This window comes from Triticum urartu, chromosome 7 (genome assembly GCF_003073215.2).
Source record: "Triticum urartu cultivar G1812 chromosome 7, Tu2.1, whole genome shotgun sequence".
Classification (NCBI taxonomy): domain Eukaryota; kingdom Viridiplantae; phylum Streptophyta; class Magnoliopsida; order Poales; family Poaceae; genus Triticum; species Triticum urartu.
Window position 1 is genome coordinate 671738883 of NC_053028.1, and position 22049 is coordinate 671760931.

Consider the following 22049-nt stretch of genomic DNA (forward strand, 5'->3'; position numbering starts at 1 on the left):
GATCTCATTTAATAATAGGGGGTAGTATATTGGATAACTGGAGGACGGAGTAAGATCTCAGGTGGTCCTTACTTTGAAGGCTGATGAATATTGAGTTGTACATATGCATGAGACTTCATTTATTCCCGTCGAGTAAAAGAGCAGTACTGTGGTCACGGCCAGAGCAACGGTACACAAACCAGTCTTCATTGTTTCTTAGCAGTATTACTCAGTAGAGTACAGACACGTCCTGGATACTGTCTTGGGAGAGAAGCAGAACAGCCAATTTGCGAGTTTATGTACACGTATAACGTTGGTAAGAACAGAGGTGTGTTGGAATTTCGCCCACAGAATCAATCATATCAAATCATGATGAACATATGCGTAATTTTTTTTTGGCCAAAGGCACATGTCATACCTATTTTTTCTCTCTTTTTATTTTCTCCTTTTTCTAACTCACGGTGTTATAAAACTCACGACCCAGGTGCACATATATATTGAGGCTGGACCAGGCTAGACTAGCCAACTCAAATACCAATCCTAGATCTAGACGAACACCTCTGGACTCTTACTACTAGACGTCCAGTAACACTAGGACACGGACGAATTGTCCTGCGTAATCTAATCGTGGACAAGACTTGGACATCAAATACTACTTATTCACGTACTGACTCAACTAGGAAACTAACCTATCTTACCGGATTACATCTGAAGATTATACCTAACAATCTCTTCTTAATATTGACATATCATCTCTTTGTGCTTCTTTAATCCTGGCTCATTGATAATTCATCTCTTGTCGACTCATTCGCTTGCATCATGACAAGTTAAATTACTAGACTTCACGATCACAATAATCTCCTCCCAATTTTAAGTTGGCGAATTTACAGACTACCTCAAACATGCCTTGGACTACCCAGCCTCGCTAGTAACATGTGGAATACATCATCCGGTGAACTTAATCATCCACCCTAGTAAGATACATGCCGACTCCTTATGGATCACACCATCCCGTGCACTACACCATGCGCCCCAACCTCATGTCGAGACATGGTCTCATTGAAGAGACTCACCTTCACTGGTTTACAGTCCCCACATAGTTGAATTTGATCTCTCATCAAGACACATAGACGACTTGGATACGCTTCATCTTCAATGCCTCCTCACATAGATGAACACTTGGATATGACGACGCTGACGACGGCTCACTGACACGACGACGACCAGTCGCGCAAACTCGCATGACTCCTAAACTCGTCCATCTCCCGCAGACAACGATCTTGACGACTTGCCGGCACCGCGCCTCGGCACCACCGCTCCCGTCATCGATCTCCATCCGCCGCCTGACGACAGCCTGCCGTCTTCCTCCCCTCCTTGTCGCTCCACTAAACGACGATCGCTAGGTCCTCCTTATCGCTGCATCTCCCAGTGACTTTATTGCCCACCCCAAGGTGCCAGATAATCGCCATCCCGGGTAAGCGCGGCTTCAAATCCGAACCTTGCTCTAAATACTAATTATTGAAATTTCATCCACATGATCAATCACATCAAATTACGATGAACACGCACATGCAAAATCTTTTGCCAAAGGCTATCGTGCCTCTCTTTTCCCTCTTTTTATTTTCTCCTTTTTTTGACTCACGGTGTTACAAAACTCACCACCCAGGTGCACATATATATTGACGCTGGACCAGGCTAGACTAGCCAACTCAAATACCAATCCTAGACCTACACGAACCCCTCTGGACTTTTAGGACACAGATTAATTGTCCTGCGTAATCTAATCGTGGACAAGACTTGGACACCAAACTACTACTTACTCACGTACTGACTCAACTAGAAAACTAACCTATCCTACCGGATTACAACTCAAGATTATACCTAGCAATCTCTTCCTAATCTTGACATGTCATGTTCTTGTGCTCCTTCGATCATGGCTCGTTGACGATTCATCCCTTGTCGACTCATCCACTCGCACCACAGCAAGCTAAATTACTAGAGTTCATTGAGCAACAAGGTGAACTTGTGCAGGGAAACATTGGTAAGCTCACCTCCGTGTGCTTGCTTGGGACAGGGCGCATCTATTATATTGAAACCTCGGGTCCGAATTTTGATCCTAAAGGCAACAACTCGTGTTGTTAAATGGTGTCTGAACTAGGCCGAGACAGCTTCAGATCACTCACGCACTGCACACGAAGCGCCTGGCAAGGGTAATACGAGCGAGGAGAGTCGCTTTCCAACGCGCCAGGCTCGCATCGTGTGGTTTTGGGCCAAATAATGTTGCCATGCGCCCGCTGGCTTGCTCATGCCACACGACTGACGGCGACCTGTAGCGCTAGGAGGAAGGACGATATTGTCCTGCCACTGCCAGCCCAGGGAGGCCATAGAACCGGCCTGAATGAACTACATAATGGGCAAAACTGATTCAGAGATTCATGTATCTCTGAATTTTCATGTTCCAGGCCGTTGCCATCCTATGCAATGCTTATCTCCTAATTAGGAAATATAGCACATGAACAATGCTTATATTCTCCGCCGCATCTCCGCCTCCACGATGTGCGCCGATAACTATCGCAAGAATAAAAGAGGCCGCCGCTGTCCTGTTTTTTTCTTGCCCTCAGTTATTCCGGTCTTCGGGTCGTCATGTAACATAGTAGCTGAGAGCTCTTCATCGTGAACGAAAAAGACTAGTCTATTTTCTTTTCTCTTTAAGTTAAAGATATTTCCTCCATTGATTTTTCTCAGCCAAGTATGCATTTCAAAGACACTAAACCTTTTAATCAACAACTACTTTTCTATGGTCTCTTTTCTGCACTTGATGATTCAGTAGCCGTTTATGTTCCTATGCCGCCTCCGGTCCCGGCTGCGATTCAGCCTTTTCCATTTGATTCCCCATTCCTAAAAGAAGATTTACAATTATTCCTTTTTTCGCAAAGAACATTACGGACAAAAAAATCATTATTCGATAGCGCTCTGGCAACTAGAGAACGTATAGGCTTCGTCCAAAAAAAAGCTGGGAGCTGGGACCTGCTCAATTTTGTGCTTACAGAGTATATGGCTACCGCGTCCACATTGCACCGGTAAGCATCTGATTTTTGTGCCCAAAATCCAAGCAAGGGGAGGAGTATATGGCGTAATGGGAACTCATCCGATTGCCCAAGATAAGTCGTCTGGAAAGTTCCATCTGAGAGCGATCTGCCCATGACAATAATGGGATATCTTTCTCATCATGGGAAGCAAACCCAAAATCTCCTTCAAAAGTAATGCCGATGGAGATCACGTGAAGAAAGTTTAACAACATGGGGAGGTGGGCCTCTTCCAAGATGTTGGCGGATCAAGCAATCATCTGCCCCGGCGGGCTGGTGCTTGGTCCCATCCTGATCGCGTGCGAACAGACAGAAACTGGCCGAAGAGCCTCACTAGCAGATCATGTAAACCACGGGATCGTAAATTTCGTTTATGGGATACTGTAAAATGATTTTACGGTACCGCGGAAGGCACGCCAGAGTAGATCCTTCATACCATACTGCATAACTTAAATATAGTACATAGAACATAGTTCCTGCCACCATAGTTCACCGGAAGTTCATCGCACAAACTTGAAAATGCTAGATTAAACCTAATCTAGACTACTCATCCTTCTTGACATGGAGATGAAAATCCATGACAGAGTTGGAGAGGATGAAGAGGAGGTCGAACTCCTCCTTGGCTGCCTCGAGGCGCGCAGCGGCGCCTTCTTGTCCGGCCGCGACTGCCTCTTTCGCCTGGGTAAGCTCGCGCTCCACCTAGTGGAAGTTTTTGCTGGTTGGCCAAAGGATGTCGTGGAGGCGGTCGAACTTCACGCCCTTCGGCCGCCGCTGCGGGAGAGTGACGCGCTCCCTTGCCTGCACGCGGTGCCATTCCTCCACCGGGTGGCGGGTGGCGTAGCTCCCGGCCTCGTCATCATGGCAGGCTCTCTTGTGTGGCGACAAGCCCCCGCGGCCCCCCCGGCCGCCCCCCCCCCCCCCCTCGCGGTCGACATTGAGGCAGTCGAACAGTGGATGTGCGCGCAGGAAACACCGGTCTGAGAGAGAGAGGGATTTGGCGCCAGAGAGAGAGAGAGAGGAATTTACCGGATAGGAACCCTCAAACGCACCGGATCCAGTAAACATAATGGAGACACCAGGGTTTTACGGGCTGCATGTATACTTTTTGGGAAACATTATAAATCACCTGACGGATCGCAGGCTGGCGTCCGCCACCTTCTATGCATGCCACGTGCCTCATGGCCTCCATCACAAGTTTTTGCAAATAGCCCGTTGTTGCAATCTCTCTCATTGCAATAAGGGCTCTGTTGAATGATCTGGATCCTTGAGAGAAATCGCTTCTCGTGCTCCTCCCAAGCTCCCGTCGAGGCCGCCGCCTCCCTGCGCTGCTCCAGCTTCCCCGAGCTCGCCCTGTGTATTCATCGCCGAGATCATTCCGCCGTGACACTAGTGTGAGTGGGGCAAGCTTCTACAGCCCGACCCTTGCACGATATGACGTTGCAAAGTGTCGCCATTTGCCGCCACGCTGCCGTGACCACCGCTCGAGGGGCACGCCCGAGCTCCACTTCGGCCACCCCTCCCGCCTCCGTCATTGCTCCGGATGGCGATGCTTTTTTATACTTTTCCGCAAAAACGACCTTGTTGCAAACGTACACCCACAACATTATCTCTGTTATAGAAATTTCTCGATTCACACCGCAAACACATCATCTTTTTCAGTAAAAAAAATTCTGCAACATTAGTCATGTTGCAAAAGTCCTCCCGCAACATCATCTATGTTGCAACAAAAATAAAGATGAAAAAACACTGCAACACAATCCTTGTTGCTGATGTTTCTGCAACAAGACCCCAGTTACAAATGTTTTTGCAACACAAGGTTTGTGGCAGTGATGAGGACCAGTGATGAGGACCGTGTTGAGCCATCGAATGACACCTCATCAAACGGCCGTGGAGGCGGTGGATCTTTTAAAAGATCCGCCAGCCGACGCGTAGCAGGCCCCATACTTTTTACAGGCTGGACCTTTTTTATAGGATCTACTTGGTCAGAGTTTTTCATGTATCATGTAAATCGGACCGGATTTTAAGGGCCGGCGAGATTTTTTACGAGATCTACTAGAGATGCTCTATGAGTGAGCTCTAGTAATAATGTATGCTTGGCATGGCAGCCGCCTCCTTCCCTAGAAAAGCCCAGGGTTCCTCAACCACCCGCCGGCGTCGTCGTCGGTCCACCTCGTCTCTGGTGGCCTTAGGGCCATGGCGGCATGGTGGATCCCAGCACTTGCCGGTGAGAGAGCTCCGTTTTTAGATGTTCCTTCGAGTTAACTTAGGGTTTTGTGTCTTGCTCAGGAAGACGAGACGTCGGGGGCTCTCTGAAGATGGAATAAGATTCTTCCTGTCTGGCCACTGTTCTGGTGGTGCGTCTAGCGTCCTCGATGGCCGTGTGGACATGTGTCTCCGGCGAATCTGTCATTGGTAGATTTGCTCGGATCTGGTCGTAGTTTCTGTACGTTCAAGTGTCTTCAAGTTGGACCCTTTCGATCTACGCTACTTTTCAATGGTGTTAGTTGTTCAGCTGCACTCATCATATGGGGCCTTACCACGACTTCTCAACTGTCTATCACAACAAGTTTTGTCCGGCTCCGAAGAGGGAGGGGCAATGCTGGGGGCGCGTGTTTGACTTGCTTCAGTGCTTGCGGTCATTGCTAGGTGGTCTACGGATGATGCAATTTTTATTATTTTTTGTGTTTGTTGTACTGCATAATTGAAGATAAATAGATTGATTTTTTTTTTAAGAAACTGGCCTGTCTTTAAATCGACAACTCGCCCTGAGTAGCTTCTCACATCCCATCGAACCAGAGCCCACCAAGAACGTGTGGCACCAGTAGACACATGGTCGTGCCCGCAACGGATCCAGCGGGTGGCCGAAATGACGGCATCCGGTTCGTCATTCATCGCGGGCGTGAGTTGACGCTTGTGCCCCCGGGGCGTGGCGAGTCGACGCGTCTACATCGCGATTAAGCGATCAAGATTCTCCGGCCGGACTGCGACAGTACACAACGCTGCACCAGTGCACGCCGTTTCGCCCAATTCTTTCGGAGATTATTACCAAAAGGGCCCATTATCCTGTCAAGGCAAAAGGAAAGTTTTGTCCATCTCGAAAGCAAGTGTATTTTTCATGTGATAATTTCTTTCATGTGCAAAATCTTCTCTGCCGAGGATACCTTGTTTACTCTGCTCCATCCCTTACCAAGATTGTTTACTACTTCCTCTTTCCCAAAATATAAGGCGTGATTGACTTTACACAGTCTTTGATGCACGACTTAGATGTTAGACTTAGGTGAGAGGTATGTGGCTTGGTCGGGGCCTTCGGCTTTAGATGTAAAGCTTAGGTGAGTGGTCTGGGTATTTGGCCCAGCTTGCACCCCTTCATCATATGGATTAGAGTAGCGGAAGATGTTGCCAAGATGACGGATTTAGGCATATTGTTGTACTACTTTGTAAGGTTCTCGAGAATAATCAATAAAATGATCGTATGCATCTTCCAGATGCAGAGGCCGGGGGTCATCCTTCTTTTGTAAAAAAAAAAAGTCTTTGATGCAGGACTTTGACTGCAAATATATACCAAGTACATGGATTAAACATGTATAAATGCTACTATCGTATTTGTCTTTCAAATCTATTTTATTCATACGTCTGTATGCTAATTTTGTAGACATATAATACATGAAAATCATTGTCAAAATTGTGTAAAATATAGTTGGGAACTTCCTTTAACTAACAAAATATAGTTTCCCTTTAAAAAAATTCACTGTAACTTTAAGTAACAAAATATGAATTTTTTCTAGCAAAACTAACACCATTGGGAACTTCCTTTGAGTATGAATCTGACGATATCGTTTTCGCGTCATATGACTTATATGTTGCTAGCCAAATATTTGGTCAAATCTAACCCAAAATACGCGGATGACCTTTAAATCCAGATACATCTAGCTCATTTGTCAAGTTGACCTTCATTAACCAATGAACTAAATGCAGCATCTATCCCACCGTTCCCCAACCACTGCCCGCCTGAATTGTATATTAAGGGGGGCCGGAACCATATATTTGAATCCAGCTAGAAGCTAGTTTTTTTAGAATTTTTCCCAATTCATGTTGATTTTTTAGTTTTAAATTCCCAAGCAGTTTTTCAGACCCAACGCAACATTAGGCAGGTCTGCCTCTGGCATGGTTTGCAAGGGACGTTTGTTGTGATGTGAAACAAAACAAAAAACAAATTCGAGCAATTCATGATAAGGCCTACGAGCAACGTGTGTGCAATGCAAGTATGCAACCCCTTTCCTGAAAGCGTGTGCAACGAGATCCGAACAAATGTTTTCCACAGCACCGGTACCAAGCCATTTTCCGGCGGTTGCTTTCTACAGTTCGGATAGGCTCGGGCTACGGGAGGGCATTTCGGGCATTGACTCCCAGCAAGGCCAGTTTTAGGTGGCCGATAGAGCTCGCGTGACGTTGATACGCATCGAATCAATCCGCTAATTAAAACGGCTAATAATCTCCTAACCGGTGCAGCGGACGGCGTCAGAACCATAAAGCCAATCCTTGTCTCTTTCCAGCTTTTGGGAATTATTGGGCGGCCCCGAGGACCAGCAAGAGAGGTTGCTTTCAGAGAGGCTTTCGTGATGAGCACTGAAGATCCCGTGGCCGCCCTTATTTATGATATATTTTGACTTTAGACACTAAGCTATGTCAGGGTACTAGTACTATAAGGAGTAATCTAGGAGCCAAACGGTTCGGGAGATGCTTTCCTCTGGCACAAAACTTTTAAGGAACAAGCTACTTCTAGCATTGGAAGCATGGGCCTATATGGATGGAGGGCCTAGCAGGTGATAGTTATTTATTTTTTGTAGTACCTACTAGGTAGTTCAAACGTGTAGCCGAAACAAAGCCTGAAAGCAAGTGTTTTGGGGTAAAAAAGAACTATCATTCCGAGTGTTAAAAGTTATAACAAGGAGAAGTGCACACCATCCATTATGGCATCACAAAAACACCAAAAGTAACAAAATTACAAGCACTTGAGCGATCTCAAGGCGTGCCACCGTCATCACCCCTCCTCATGTGAGTCAAGCACAACTTGTTGTAATAGAAAGGCAAGTCTAGTCTACCTTATAACAAAATACTTTGCGTTTTCCGTATACTTATTTTAGGAATCCTACTGGAATCCCCAATCTCTTCCTACCTTCATGGAGGGGCGGGGGGGGGGGGGGGGGGGGGGGGGGGGGGGGGGGGTGAGGAGGAGGTGGAGGAACCTGCACTGGTCTGGTGTCGTGTATCGCCTGATTCCCTGATCTGGAGGAGGCCCTCTGATTCATCCTCTGCTTGCAAGGTTGTCATGGTAGTGAAGTATGAGCAGAGGAGAGATGCAGTTCCACGCAACACTGAATCTCGCGGGAAAAAAAAGGGATCATCGAACGGGAAAAAAGGGATCGCACGGGGGGAACGGGATCGTACGTGCCTATCGCTAACTGCCAGTCGGCAGGAAAATAGTTTTTCCAAAAAAAGATACATTGCATTACATGAGTTTTTAATTGTTTTCATTTCTTCGAACATAGGAAGTGTTTTGAAAGACCCTCTACATAACAACCATTGGTGATCAACACCTTCCCAATTGAAACTGCATCTCTTCTCTGCTCATACTTCACTACCATGACAACCTTGCAAGCAGAGGATGAATCAATTGCCAACCGTCTATGACGTGCGATCGAGTATGTTCGGTGAATGGGGGCCTTTCTTCTTCCTCATGGTCAAGATAACAGGGAGGTAGTGTAGTCCCTGCATGGAGATGGTATGGTGTCAAGGATGTTTCGCCGCACCCAACTGGTGTCGTAGCTGGTGGCGGCGTGACTAGGTTCGTGTTGAAGTAGCTAGGGACCCAATTGCGATCTATGTCAGCTCTTTGGTGTCCTCTTAGTAAGAGTCAAAGTACAATTTGTCATTTTCCATTTGGGTCATGTTTGTGAGTTGTTGTTGTGTACCATCGTTTTGTGTTTAATCCAGCATCGGGTCTTTCAAAACACTTCCTATGTTCGAAGAAATGAAAACAATTAAAAACTCATGTAATGCAATGTATCTTTTTTTGGAAAAACTATTTTCCTGCCGACTGGCAGTTAGCGATAGGCACGTACGATCCCGTTCCCCCCGTGCGATCCCTTTTTTCCCGTTCGCTGATCCCTTTTTTTTCCCGCGAGATTCAGTGTTGCATGGAAAAACATGCTGGAGCAGGGATTCGAACTCTGGTCGTCTACTACTAACTCATACAGGTCAACCAACTGGGCTGGCGTTACTTCTTGTGCACTTGAACGCAACTGAACATTTTTATCCTTCTTTCTTACGCATTGGGAAAAAGCATTATATCTTCTGATTTTTCATTTTTCACTAGTGTGTCATGTACTGACTATAGTGGGAGAGGAATACATGTTTACATCAATTTTAAATACATTTAAAAAAGTGTTTCACAAGTGGATTAAACTAATGATTTAAGGACCGCCGATTTGATCAATTACGTATAAACATTGTGGTAGTTCTGACCGGGGAAAAAGTTGTTGACAACACACCCTGGATTTATTTTTTTGTAAATAACATGATAATTTACGAAAGGTGGACCAGATAACTTACGCACCCAGGGCCTGGTAACTTTTCATTGAGGTATTCTTTTTGTCGAAACATACCCCGTTAACTTCTATGTAAATAGCATGGTAATTCACACACCACCGACTTGGTAACTTGCATAAAAACACCATGATAACTTCCATCTGAAAAAAATTTGTAAACATACTCCCAGTAAAAATTTGTGTAAATGCCACAGCATGCCACGCCGGCCCGCAAGCCGCGAAACTGTTAAGTACCATATATTATGTTTTCCGACAGTCCCGATCAACTCGACATGTGTCGGGTGAGATGCTCGCGGTTGCGATGGAGCTCCCAACTGCCCGTCCCGCCCCCCCCCCCCCCCCCCCCCGTCCTCCGGGGGGCCGTCCTCCGGGGGGGGACTTGCTATTCAACTATGCATGCATCACCATCACCACTCGTGCACCCCGACAACTTCTGTGATAAGTAGTATGGCAACAGACACATCACAGATTCGATAACTTAGATATAAACACCACGCAACTTTAACAAAAGGAAAAGGTTGTTATAACCAAAGTAACTTTAACCCACGGGAGGTTAAATAGTTCCCCGAGTAACTCTATATGTAAATAGCATGATAATTTACGCACCGTAAACATGATAACTAACATACAAATATCGTGATAACTTTGACCCCGAGAAAAAAGTTGTCGAAAACACCCCCCCCCCCCATTTTTTATGTTAATTGCATGATAATTTAGTCACCGCAGTTCTGGTAACTTGCGTTCAAACACAATGATAACTTTGAACCGGAAAAAAGTATTGAAAAGGTACCCTGTAATTTCTGTGTAAATAGCATGTTAATTTACATACTGCAGACATGATAACTTATATACAACAGTGTGGTAAGTTTGACCTGGGGGAAGTTGTTGGAAACATACCCCTAATAAATTTTGTGTAAATAGCATGATACTTTACTCACAATGGATTTCATAGCTTACGGCGAACATCATGATAACTTTGACTCAGGGGGAAACTGTTGTTGAAAACAGGGGGAGTGGGTTGTTGTTGAAAACACACCTCTGATAATTTCCATGTAAATAACATGGTAATATATTGCTATCCGAGTTGATAACTCACGTACAAACATCAACGTAACTTTTGACTAGGTGTCCCGATAACTTCTGTGCAAATAACATGATAATACATGGACAACAGAGATGACAACTCAGGTACAAGTACCATTGTAACTTTTGGCCTCGAAATAAAATTTGTTGAAAAAAGATACCCCCGATAATTTCTGTGTAAATAATATGGTAATATACGCATACCAGAGCTGATAACTCACGTACGAACACCACGGTAACTTTCACTCGTTTTTTCTTTCAAGAAGACATAACCTCGATACCTTTCTGTGTAAGTAATATGGTAATAGTCGACCACAGACCGCGGTAACTTTGATCCGGGGAGAACAAATTGAAAAACATACCCTCAATAACCTCAGTGTAAATGCCATGGTATTCTATGCACCATAGACCTAAGCACTGCGCTGTCTGGCACCTACCTAAACCAGTCTAGCCAGGCACAATGCGCAATTTTTTGTTTTATCTGGGTCATGCCATGTTGGCATGTGGACCTCACCTCGTGGCCCAAGGACGACATCGATCGTACACGGTGGGTATTGGATAATTTACTTATAATACCATGGCAAATTTTGACTCACGCAAAAAAAGTAGTTGAAACATATCCCTGATAACATCAGTGTAACACCATAATAAGTTACACACTATGGGCATGATAACTTTTGGCCTGAAAAAAAAGAAGTCGAAACATACCAACATGTGATCTTGTTTCGATGCTCTCGTCGTGGCAAATTTTTACGTGAAAACGGATTTTAAATCGGAGCGACGATTTGAGCTACAAAACATTTTAAAGTTTCAAAATAGGAAGAATCTTTTGCTGACATCATCTGTTTTGTCTTTTAGTTTACATGCATGCATGAAATCATTAATCAAGGCTGGTTACATGTGTTTTCTCTGCCACCACCCACAAAATTAGCTAGTAAGGTTACATGCATGCATGATTAGGTAGAAAGAAGTAGGCGTATGGATATGTTGCTTATCTTCCGGTCAGTCCAAAGTTAGCACAACCCTTTTTTTTGGCAGGAACATGTAATGTATTTCACTTCCACAAAATATTTTTTAAATTTATTCAAACTTCATGACCGTTGTCTTGTATGGGTATTATGTGATTGTGTGCGTGCTGTGTGTAGTGATGGACATGAGTAAGAGCACATTTTCTGCCAAATAAGTATTGATTGAGAACCTACGATGGCGGGGCCACAATACTGAAGTTGATTATCTTATAGGCCCCGGTTGCTCATTTTAGCGGCGGCGTCAATGGTAGTTCGGTGACCCAAGAAGCTTGACGTAATTTTTGTCATGTTTGAAGTGCTTTGAACTTACCCCGCAAAAAAAAAGTGCTTTGAACTTTCGTAATAGAACTAGTCTTTTTCGCTAAAACAAAATCTGTACAATACGTGTCATACAACCGTCTTTTTCGGGTCCCATCAAACTTTTAGCCACTAGGCTTTTGCAACGTATTTGTACTGGTTTTTGATTGTGGGTGTCATGGAATTTTCCTTTTTCTCGAACAAAAAGGCTAATGCTTTGTACAAAGCATTGGGTACCATGATACAGATGGAGGTCAAAGGAAATTTCGCAGCGATACGAATACGACGGAGCAATCATGCATGTGCCGTGCCGGCCCACCGGTCGGAATCGATACTTGTGTGTACTACGTACGGGGGCATATACCACGTCGGCACGGACACACCAGATTCATAGTACGTTCAACGTTACATCCCGGAGAGGAGACGCGCGCGTATGAACCGAGGTAGCAAAATCAGCCAACCCCGCGTCCCGGACGTGTGGCCTGCGCGCGCACCCCGGCCGGCTCGGCATGGCGATCTCGCCGTTTGCCTCCCCGGCAATGGCATCACAGTTCACGGACACCATCAGCGTGAGCATGGAGGAGGACATGATAAGATGGGATTAGTACCCCGGTATCGGTTGCCTCCCCCGAAAAGCCAAGCCAACCCACCCAGCACCCAGCCAGCGACGGCGATGTCTCCCCGTCTTTCACATGCACCAAATCCCCGCCAAAATCCCACTGTATCATATCGGCATCAACCCATCGCTTGGCTCCGAACCTACCACGTGCCCCGCTCCGGCCACGTCCCCCTCCCCCACCCACTATTACATCTACTGCCTCCTCCCCCACCACCTCCCTCACCTCAGATCAATCACTCTTCCCTCCCACTACTCCCACCGCGTTCACCCGCCATTGCCTGTCGAAGCTACGAGATTAGTTACTAGTATGATGGAGCTGCGCAAGTACTGGGGCGTGGGGGGGAGGAGGTGCGGGGCGTGCGAGGGGGCGGCGCCGGCGGCGGTGCACTGCCGGGATTGCGCCGGGTACCTGTGCACGGGGTGCGACGCGCGCCCGGCGCACGCGCGGGCTGGCCACGAGCGCGTCTGGGTGTGCGAGGTCTGCGAGGTCAGCCCCGCGGCCGTGACGTGCAAGGCCGACGCCGCCGTGCTCTGCGCCCTGTGCGACGCCGACATCCACCACGCCAACCCGCTCGCCGAGCGCCACGTGCGCGTGCCCATCGCGCCCATCGGCTCCCCCGAGGCCGCCGCGGTGGCGGCCGAGGCCATGATGTTCTGTGGCGCCGGTGACGGCGAGGCGCGGGCGGATCAGGACGACGTGCCCGAGCAGCTGCACCAGCACGGGGGGATGCTGAACCTCAACGTGGAGGCCGGCAAGGAGGGCGGGAAGATGGACTACCTCTTCTCCGACCTCGTCGACCCCTACCTCGCTGTCGACTTTACGCGCTTCGCCCACGCTGACAGCGTCGTGCCCAGCGGCGTCGCCACCGGCGCCGTACCCGCCGTCGTGGACCTGGACTTCGCGTGCGGGATCGGCGCCAAGCCGCCGCCGACCTACAGCTCCTCGTACACGGCCAACGCCTCCGGCGCGCACAGCGTCAGTCGCCTCGCCTTTGCCTTGGCGCGAACCGATCGCGCGCCTTCTTGCTTGCCGTACGTAGACCAACTTGCTGATCGATCGAGAGGGCTATAATTTTTCAGGGCTCTTCATCGGAGGTCAGCGTGGTGCCGGAGGCCATCTGCGGCGGCGTCGGGAGCTTCGAGATCGACTTCACCCGGCCCAAGCCGCAGCCGTACATGCCCGCGTACACCGCGGCACCGCCGAGCCATGGGGTGAGCGCGCAGCAGGCGTCGCCGGTGGACATGGGGTACTTGACGGTGCCGGAGCGTCCGGTGGCGGTGACCGGGGAGGGCAGGGTGGCGAGGCTGATGCGGTACCGGGAGAAGAGGAAGAACCGCCGGTTCGAGAAGACCATCCGGTACGCGTCCAGGAAGGCCTACGCCGAGTCGCGGCCGCGCGTCAAGGGCCGCTTCGCCAAGCGCACCGACCAGGACGCCGACGGCGACGACGTGGACGCGGAGGCCCATGCCGTGCCGTCTTCCACGTCCTACTTGCTCGACTTTGGCTACGGCGTCGTGCCGTCCTTCTGATCCGCCGGCCCGGCGCCCCGGCCGGCGGCCTTGTACTTGTACCATTGATGCATGTACAGTAGTACGTAGGGGACTAGTAATCCATCCATGTACTCCTCCTGAGCTAGTTCGATCGCGCTTTTGATGTACTAGTAATACTGTAAACTGTAACAGTAGTAGTACTTTGGCCAATATGCTCGTTTATTTTTGGATGGCCGAAACTAGTAGCCCAAACATTTGGATCATCAATCATTATTTATCATCTATGTTTATGGCGATTCTGTTCATCTACCGACAAAAACAAGGGTCGATATGATCGATCGCGAATGCTCTTGTGATCGATCTTAAAATTTCTCTGCAAATTGCAATGAATTCCGTTCAACTGTGCATGCATGGGTACTATATCCGTGAAAGGTACGCACCAAATTAGCTTTATAAAAGCGAACCAATATGTGGTTGGATGGTTAGAGGAACGGCGACATCCCAGCCCATCATAGATTCAAATCCTAGTGCTCGCATTTGTTCCTGTCAGGGGCGGCAGTAGGGGTATTCTTGAGTCTTCATGTAAATACCCATGATTTTTACAAAAAAAAGTGTTGATTTTGGCAAAACAATGACAATTTTCAAAAATCGACAATGATTTTGACAAAATGAATACACATGAATACCCGGTTGCAAATTCCTAGAGCCGCCATTGGTTCCTGTATTTATTTCATGATTTCCGGCGATGTGCATTTCGTGGGAGGAGACGTTTTCGTCGACGACTTCGTAAATTTTAAAATGATATGCTGGCTCAGCCTTTCGAAGGTGCTCATAGGGGTAAGGTGTCCATGTATGCGTTCATAGAGGTGAGTGTATACACGTGTATATAAGCGCTTGCGTCTGCACTGTATTAAAAAATCAGCTTTATAAAAAAAATATATTGTTTGTGGACCTGGATGTCCACTGAACATCAGATATTTAAATATGACAAAACAAACGGTTATCATGGCAACTTGTGTTCATCGCGGATGGTAATTTTAGTTATGAACATGGCAAATTCATCTTAGTTCATTCTGCATAAGGAAATTGCCATGCTTACAAATTAAATTTGTTATCCTCACGCAAATATAAATTGTCCTAACAAACATTTGATTTGCCATGACTAAGGATCTAACGTCGGATTGGTTACACACCATGTAATATTACATTGGTTAATTAGTTTGGGCAACTCCAACGCCGGCCCGTAAAACGGTCAGCGCATCTGTCCGTCGATAGGAAGACTAGTCCGTGCACACGGATGCAGAAACCGCCGTCCAAGACTGCCTGCACACATTTCAAATCAAGTTTAAACAAATTAGATGGATATCATCAAACACAGTGGATTTCATAAAAATCCCAACATAATTTCAATAAAAGGTCGATATTTCGACCGATTAACTTAAAACTAGAAGAAAACGCATAAACACTATACGACCACTTCGTACGTGTGGCTGTCGTGCTCTGCTCACCGCCGTTGTCGCCCGTGTCGTCGTCGTCATGGCAACCTTGTCGTGCGGTTGCCTGCCACTCATAGAGAAGCCGCCCCACCTCATCCCGGGCGGTGCGGAGGACCGCCACGGCCAATGCAGAGCTCTTACGGTGGGCTTTCCTCTGCCAGCGTTGGCGGAGGAGTCGCTAAGCGACCATTCCTCGCCGACCTTGGCAAGCTCACCGTCAAGGCAATGGTGGCGGCGCATGGTGGCCGTCTCCGCGGTGGTGACGCAGCGGTTGAGCGTCCACGGGAAGGCGGCTCCGAGGTGGTGATGGTGGATGCGGCCCCGCGCCTTCATGATCGCGGACGGTGGCTCCCCCTTGATGGGATCGGGTGGCGGGGAGGCGACGCGGGCCGGCAATGCGGGCGCACCAGCTATACACCAGCGGCGACGCGGGCTTGTCTTTCACGTGTCATTTGATCTAGACGTCGCGGTTGTGTGGGGGTGACACCAGCTCCTTCCTATGCGGCCCATGATCTGGACGCAGCCGCGGTTGCTCGTGGGTGCGTGTATGTGGGTGGGGAGGGAGGGGGGCACACTCATCCTTCATCCCGCGGAGTGGGGATTCTGGCTCGCGCTTCACGCAGTAGCGCGGTGATAACCAACAAGTATAAAGGATCGCAACAGTTTTCGAGGGTATAGTATTCAACCCAAATTTAATGATTCGACACAAAGGGAGTCAAAGAATATTTGCAAGTATTAGCAGTTGAGTTGTCAATTCAGCCACACCTGGAGAACTAAATATCTGCATCAAAGTGGTCAGTAGCACAGTAATATGACAGTTTGATAGCACTGGTAACAGTAGCAACAGTAATGGTAACAATAAAAGTAGCAGTTTTGTAGCGATTGTAACAACAACAACAACAATAGTAGTAAATTAGCAAATATCAATGTGTGAAAAAGCTCGTATGCATTGAATTGGTGACGGATAATTATGCTGGATGACATTCATCATGTAACAGTGATGTCTACTACGCAACCTTCTTCTTGTAGACTCGTGTTGGGCCTCCAAGCACAGAGTTTTGTAGGACAGTAGCAATTTTCCATCAAGTGGATGACCTAAGGTTTATCAATCCGTAGGAGGCGTAGGATGAATATGGTCTCTCTCAAACAACCCTGCAACCAAATAATAAAGAGTCTCTTGTGTCCCCAACACACCCAATACAATGGTAAATTTTATAGGTGCACTAGTTCGGCGAAGAGATGGTGATACAAGTGTAATACGGATGATAGATATAGGTTTTTGTAATATAAAAATATAAAAACAGCAAGGTAATTAGTAACAAAAGTGAGCAAAAAGGGTATTGCAATGCTTGAAAACAAGACCTAGGGTTCTAACTTTCACTAGTGCAAAGTCTCTCAACAATGATAACATAATTGAATTATATAACAATCCCTCAACGTGCAATAAAGAATCACTCCAAAGTTTCTATTGGAGAACGTAGGAAGAACACATGTATTAATCCCTATGCATAGATTACCCCAATGTCACCTCGGGAATCCGCGAGTTGAGTGCCAAAACATACATCAAGTGAATCAATAGAAAATGCCATTGTCACCACAGATATCCCATCGCAAGACATACATCAAGTGTTCTCAAATCCAATACTTAATCCAACATAACAAAACCTCAAAGATCAAGACTCAATTCATCACAAGAAGGTAGAAAGGGAGAAACACCATAAGATCCAACTATAATAACAAAGCTCGCTGTACATAAAGATCGTGCCAAATCAAGAACATGAGAGAGAGAGATCAAATACATACCTACTAGTACAGGGTGAACTACTCCTTCCTCGTCATGGAGACCGTCGGGATGATGAAGATGGCCTTCGGTGATGGTTTCCCCCTCCGACAGGGTGTCGGAACGGGCTCCCGATTGATTTTCATGGCTATAAAGGCTTTCGGCGGTGGAACTCCCGTTCTATGTTTCTTTTCAGGGGTTTCTTTATTTATAGGAATTTTTGGCATCGGAAATAAGTCAGGGGGGGTTCCCGAGGAGCCCACAAGCCAGGGGCACCCCCTAGGCTTGTGGTTTCCTCGGGAGTCTTCTGGCCCAACTCCGATGCTCCGTGGGTCTCTTCTGGTCCATAAAAAATCACTGTAAAATTTCAGCTCATTTGGACTCCATATGATATTCCTTTTCTGTAAAACTCAAAAACAAGGAAAAAACATAAACTGGCACTGGGCTCTAGGTTAATAGTTTAGTCCAAAAAGTAATATAAAATAGCATATTAATGCATATAAAACATCGAAAATAGATAATATAATAGCATGGAATAATAAAAAATTATAGATACATTGGAGACGTATCAAATAGTTATAACCTAGGGCGACACAGAACTAGCTCCAATTCATCAATGTAATGTAGGCATGTATTTCATATATAGTCATACGATGTTTGTGTTAAGAACTTGCATGATGTCTTCTATCCTACCCTCCCGTGGCTGCGAGGTTCATAAGGAAACAAAGGGATATTTTGGCCTCCTCTTAATAGAGAACCGAAACAAAGCATTAACACATAGTGAATACATGAACTCCTCAAACTACGGTAATCACTGGAAATAATTCCAATTATTGTCACCTGTATGCGGATCATAACACGTAATAGGTGCGTATAACTTGCAAGATAGGATCAAGAACACAAATATATTCATGAAAACATAAAGGGTTTAGATATGAAATTATGGCACGCGGGCCCTAGTGACGAGCATTAAGCATAACAAAGTTATAACGACATCAATCTCAGAACATAGTGGATACTAGGGATCAAGCTCTAACAAAACTAACTCGATTACATGATAAATCTCATCCAATCCATCACCGTCCAGCAAGCCTACGAAGGAATTATTCACTCTCGGCGGTGAGCATCATGAAATTGATGATGGAGGAAGGTCGATGATGACAACGACATCGAATCCCCCTCTTCGTAGCCCAGAACAGACTCCAGATCAGCCCTCCTGATGAAGAACAGGAGGTGGCGGCAGCTCCGTATAGTAAAACACGATGATTCCTTCTCTCTGATTTTTTTCTTAGCGAATAGGTCCTTCTGGAGTTGGTGTTAGGGTTGCAGGAGTTGCCAGGCACTACGGCAGGATGGTCCAAACGCGATAGTCGAATCAGAGACCCTTCGACGAAATTGTGTGCGATGCATCAATCACAAACGGTGATGTAATAAAACCGTCAAAAAAGATGCAAAACATTTGCGATGGTCGCGACATCAAACACGGTTCGTATTAGATTTGCGTGTGCGATGAGTGGAAAACGGTCAATCTAGAAGAACTGTTTGCGATGATGCAGAACAACAGAAACGGGCAGCCAGATGAGGGTGTGTGCGATATATGGCATACAGTACACTTGGATGAACTGTGTGTGATTAGGCAACACAATGGAAACGGTTCAACTAAACAAGATGTGTGTGATACGCGGCAAACATGTCCGTAATCAGAAATGTGTGCGCAGACCAATAATAACACAGACGATTGCTGCTAATAAGCCGTGTGATTTGCTATGTCCACAGAAGAATAACATATATATATACACACACACACATACACACACACACACACACACACACATATATATGTTATTCTTCGCACACACCACAATAAACAATTGCATGCATTCTAAAGTAGGAGAAACGATCGTCTAGTCATCTACTTCTTGTGACGCTCCCGCCACTGCTCTGTGGCTCGATCCCTCGTCTGGGGCAGGAAGAAAACACTTCCTCATGTCAACGATCCGCCTGTACATCTTGTAGCTTGTGTACGCATCCTTGGCCGCGTACTTGACGTGTTGTTCATCCAGTTTCTCATGCCAAACACTGTGCCAGGCGTTCTTGTCCTTCTTGCTCTCATCCTTCATCTTCGTGTAGTAGGGGTCGATGATGGCCGAGGCGAGGTCAAAAGTTAGTTCAGTTTGTTGTTGTCGCTGCCCCAGACCTTGTAGTGGTCCTGGATGTTGACAAGATTCCGACATTTCAAGCCCGAAACCTTGAGCGCTTTTAGATCGTTGGTGGTGTCCACCGTAGTGAAACTATAGTCGGAGCTACTGATAAACTTGGAGAAACGCTCGCAAGGCCTCATGGCCATGTGGTAGTGGTAGACGAGGACGTCATGTTGCACGCACAACTGGGCGACGACAACCTTCTGATCGTGCTCGGCCCGACCGATGGTGTACTCGAGGTCGAAGCCGACCACTTGGTACTTGTCCTCGGCAAGGCACTGCTCCATAGTTTGGATGGAGCTCTCCACCGAGACCGGATCATTCTTGTACACCACCGAGAGGTCCTTCCCCCTCACGTGGGTGTCTACTACGTGATGCATGGTGAACTGCCCGCCGTTGTCGTCGTCGGCCACTGGGTGCGCTATTAGAGCCACGGGGAGTGCCATTGGAGCCATGAGGAGCACCATTGGAACCGCTGGATGTCCTCTCTGTATGTGTCACCGTGGGTGTGCTTATTGTGTCATGTGACGTGAGAAATGAAGGTAAATGGCTGCATGAATAATGGGGGCCGGGCGGCCTGGATTTCTCGGTGCATCCGCATGGCAGTTTTTGCAGCGGGTAACTGCATCATCGCACCGCGCCCGGCGCAACCGCATGTACACGAACGTGCGTGATCGTGCGCCGGCCCCAAACACTGGCCGCGAGCGTGGAGGGACGAGGGCAGAGCACCCGGAGGGATGCGAGAGCAGAGCACGAGCGGCGGGACGCGAGCAAAGCGCGCCGCGGCCGCCTCAACTGCAATCAACCACAAGCATAGAGCAGTTGAATACGCATGAAATGGTCGCCTACAAGCCGGCCGACAGTTGCGTTGCTGCGTAGAGAGCGGCCGTGTGCTACTACCTCCATCTTGGTCTATAGTCCCCTTTATATTCTGTGCCATACTTTGCTCTTAAATTTAACCAACAAAATGTTAATGCATGTTATAAAAATTATATAATTGGAAACTATGTTCAAATACGAATCCAACTATATAATCTTTGGCGACATGCATTCGTATTTTTTTAGTTAAATCCTACTTATAAATCAGGACGGCGGTATAGTTGGTAATTAAATCACAAACATTTTTTGTTAACCATATGCGTACGTGGCCTTTCATCCTCCTCTCGCACGTCTTTTCATCCCGCTGCCGCAGCCGGCTTACAGCGCAAGCTTGCGTAGCGCGCGGCGACGTTCTTTTGGCCAAACGGTGGCTCGAAGTGGCGCCAATGATTCGTCGGTGAGCCTGTTCCCGCGCAACCTCGCAGGTTCCCGCGCAAGCTTCCCGCCCGACTCGGTGAAGTCCCCCAAAATCCCAATGCTTATTGGACTGCTATATAAACCCTCATGGCCGGCGAGTCCTGCGTCGCATTTTCCCCTCCCTTCTTGTAGCTTATCTCGCCTGCTTCTCCCACAATCCCCAATGGCACCGATACGTTGTTGTCGCTCAACCACTCCGCCGTCATTAGAGGATAGCTCCAGCTGGGAGGCTACACCGCGGCAGCGGCGCAGTCCCCGGCGTAGTGTAGTGCGCGTGGTGTCCCTATTGGGTGTGCGCTGAACACCCACCACACGCTCCGCCGCCGCTTCCTGTCGGCAACTGTTGCCGGCCGCTGTTGCCGCCACACCACCATCGGAAGCTAGGGCCATTGCCCGCTCCGCCCCGTGGCCCGAAGGCGGGAGGTGGTTGTCATGGCCACCACCCGACTGCCGGCCACCGTGGCCATCACCCACTCTGCAACCGCGGCCCGAAGGAGGGAGGTGGTGGTCGTGGCGGCCACCTCATCGTCGGCCGCCGTGGCCGCCAGCCCACCGTCGACCGCCTGGGTGATCACCCGCTCCACCACTGCCGCCCGAAGGCGGGAGGCGGAGGTGGAGGCCCGCACGTGCGTCAGCGACCTTGCGTGCAACCCCGAGTTCCTGCGGGAGGAGGAGGAGCACCTCATCGAGCACGCAAAGAGCCTTACCACCGCCGTGGCCGTCGCACATGCCGCCTCAGAGGCGAGGAATCAGGAGATCTACGAGGAGAACCACCGCTTGGTGAGGGGTCGTCTGGAGCGGCAGACGACGTTCGAGCTGAGCGTCGCTAAATGTGCAGCATCAGCAGGCACCGTATTGAAGTTGTCCAACTCGTCGGTAGGCTCCTCCTCCTCCCCTGCCTCTTACTGAGCGCGCTCGACAGAGGAGATGCTGCCGTAAGTAGTACAAAGCCCCTCCTAGTGGTAGTAGTATTTAGGGCTATTTTGTTCAGTTCATCTGACTATAGATGTGGTGGAACTGTACAACATACTTAAAATTAGCTAGTATATACAGTTGAACTAGCTATTTCAATACATGATTGACAA

General features: G+C 47.8%; 1 protein-coding gene across 1 annotated transcript; it reads left to right on the forward strand.

Moving 5' to 3' along the window:
• Positions 1 to 12905: 12905 nt before the first annotated feature.
• Positions 12906 to 14496, forward strand: LOC125520270 (zinc finger protein CONSTANS-LIKE 5-like). Its single transcript, XM_048685151.1, has 2 exons — positions 12906 to 13676; positions 13781 to 14496. Exons 1-2 carry the CDS (start codon positions 13008 to 13010, stop codon positions 14228 to 14230), a joined length of 1119 nt encoding a protein of 372 aa, XP_048541108.1. The 5' UTR covers positions 12906 to 13007; the 3' UTR covers positions 14231 to 14496.
• Positions 14497 to 22049: the final 7553 nt, after the last annotated feature.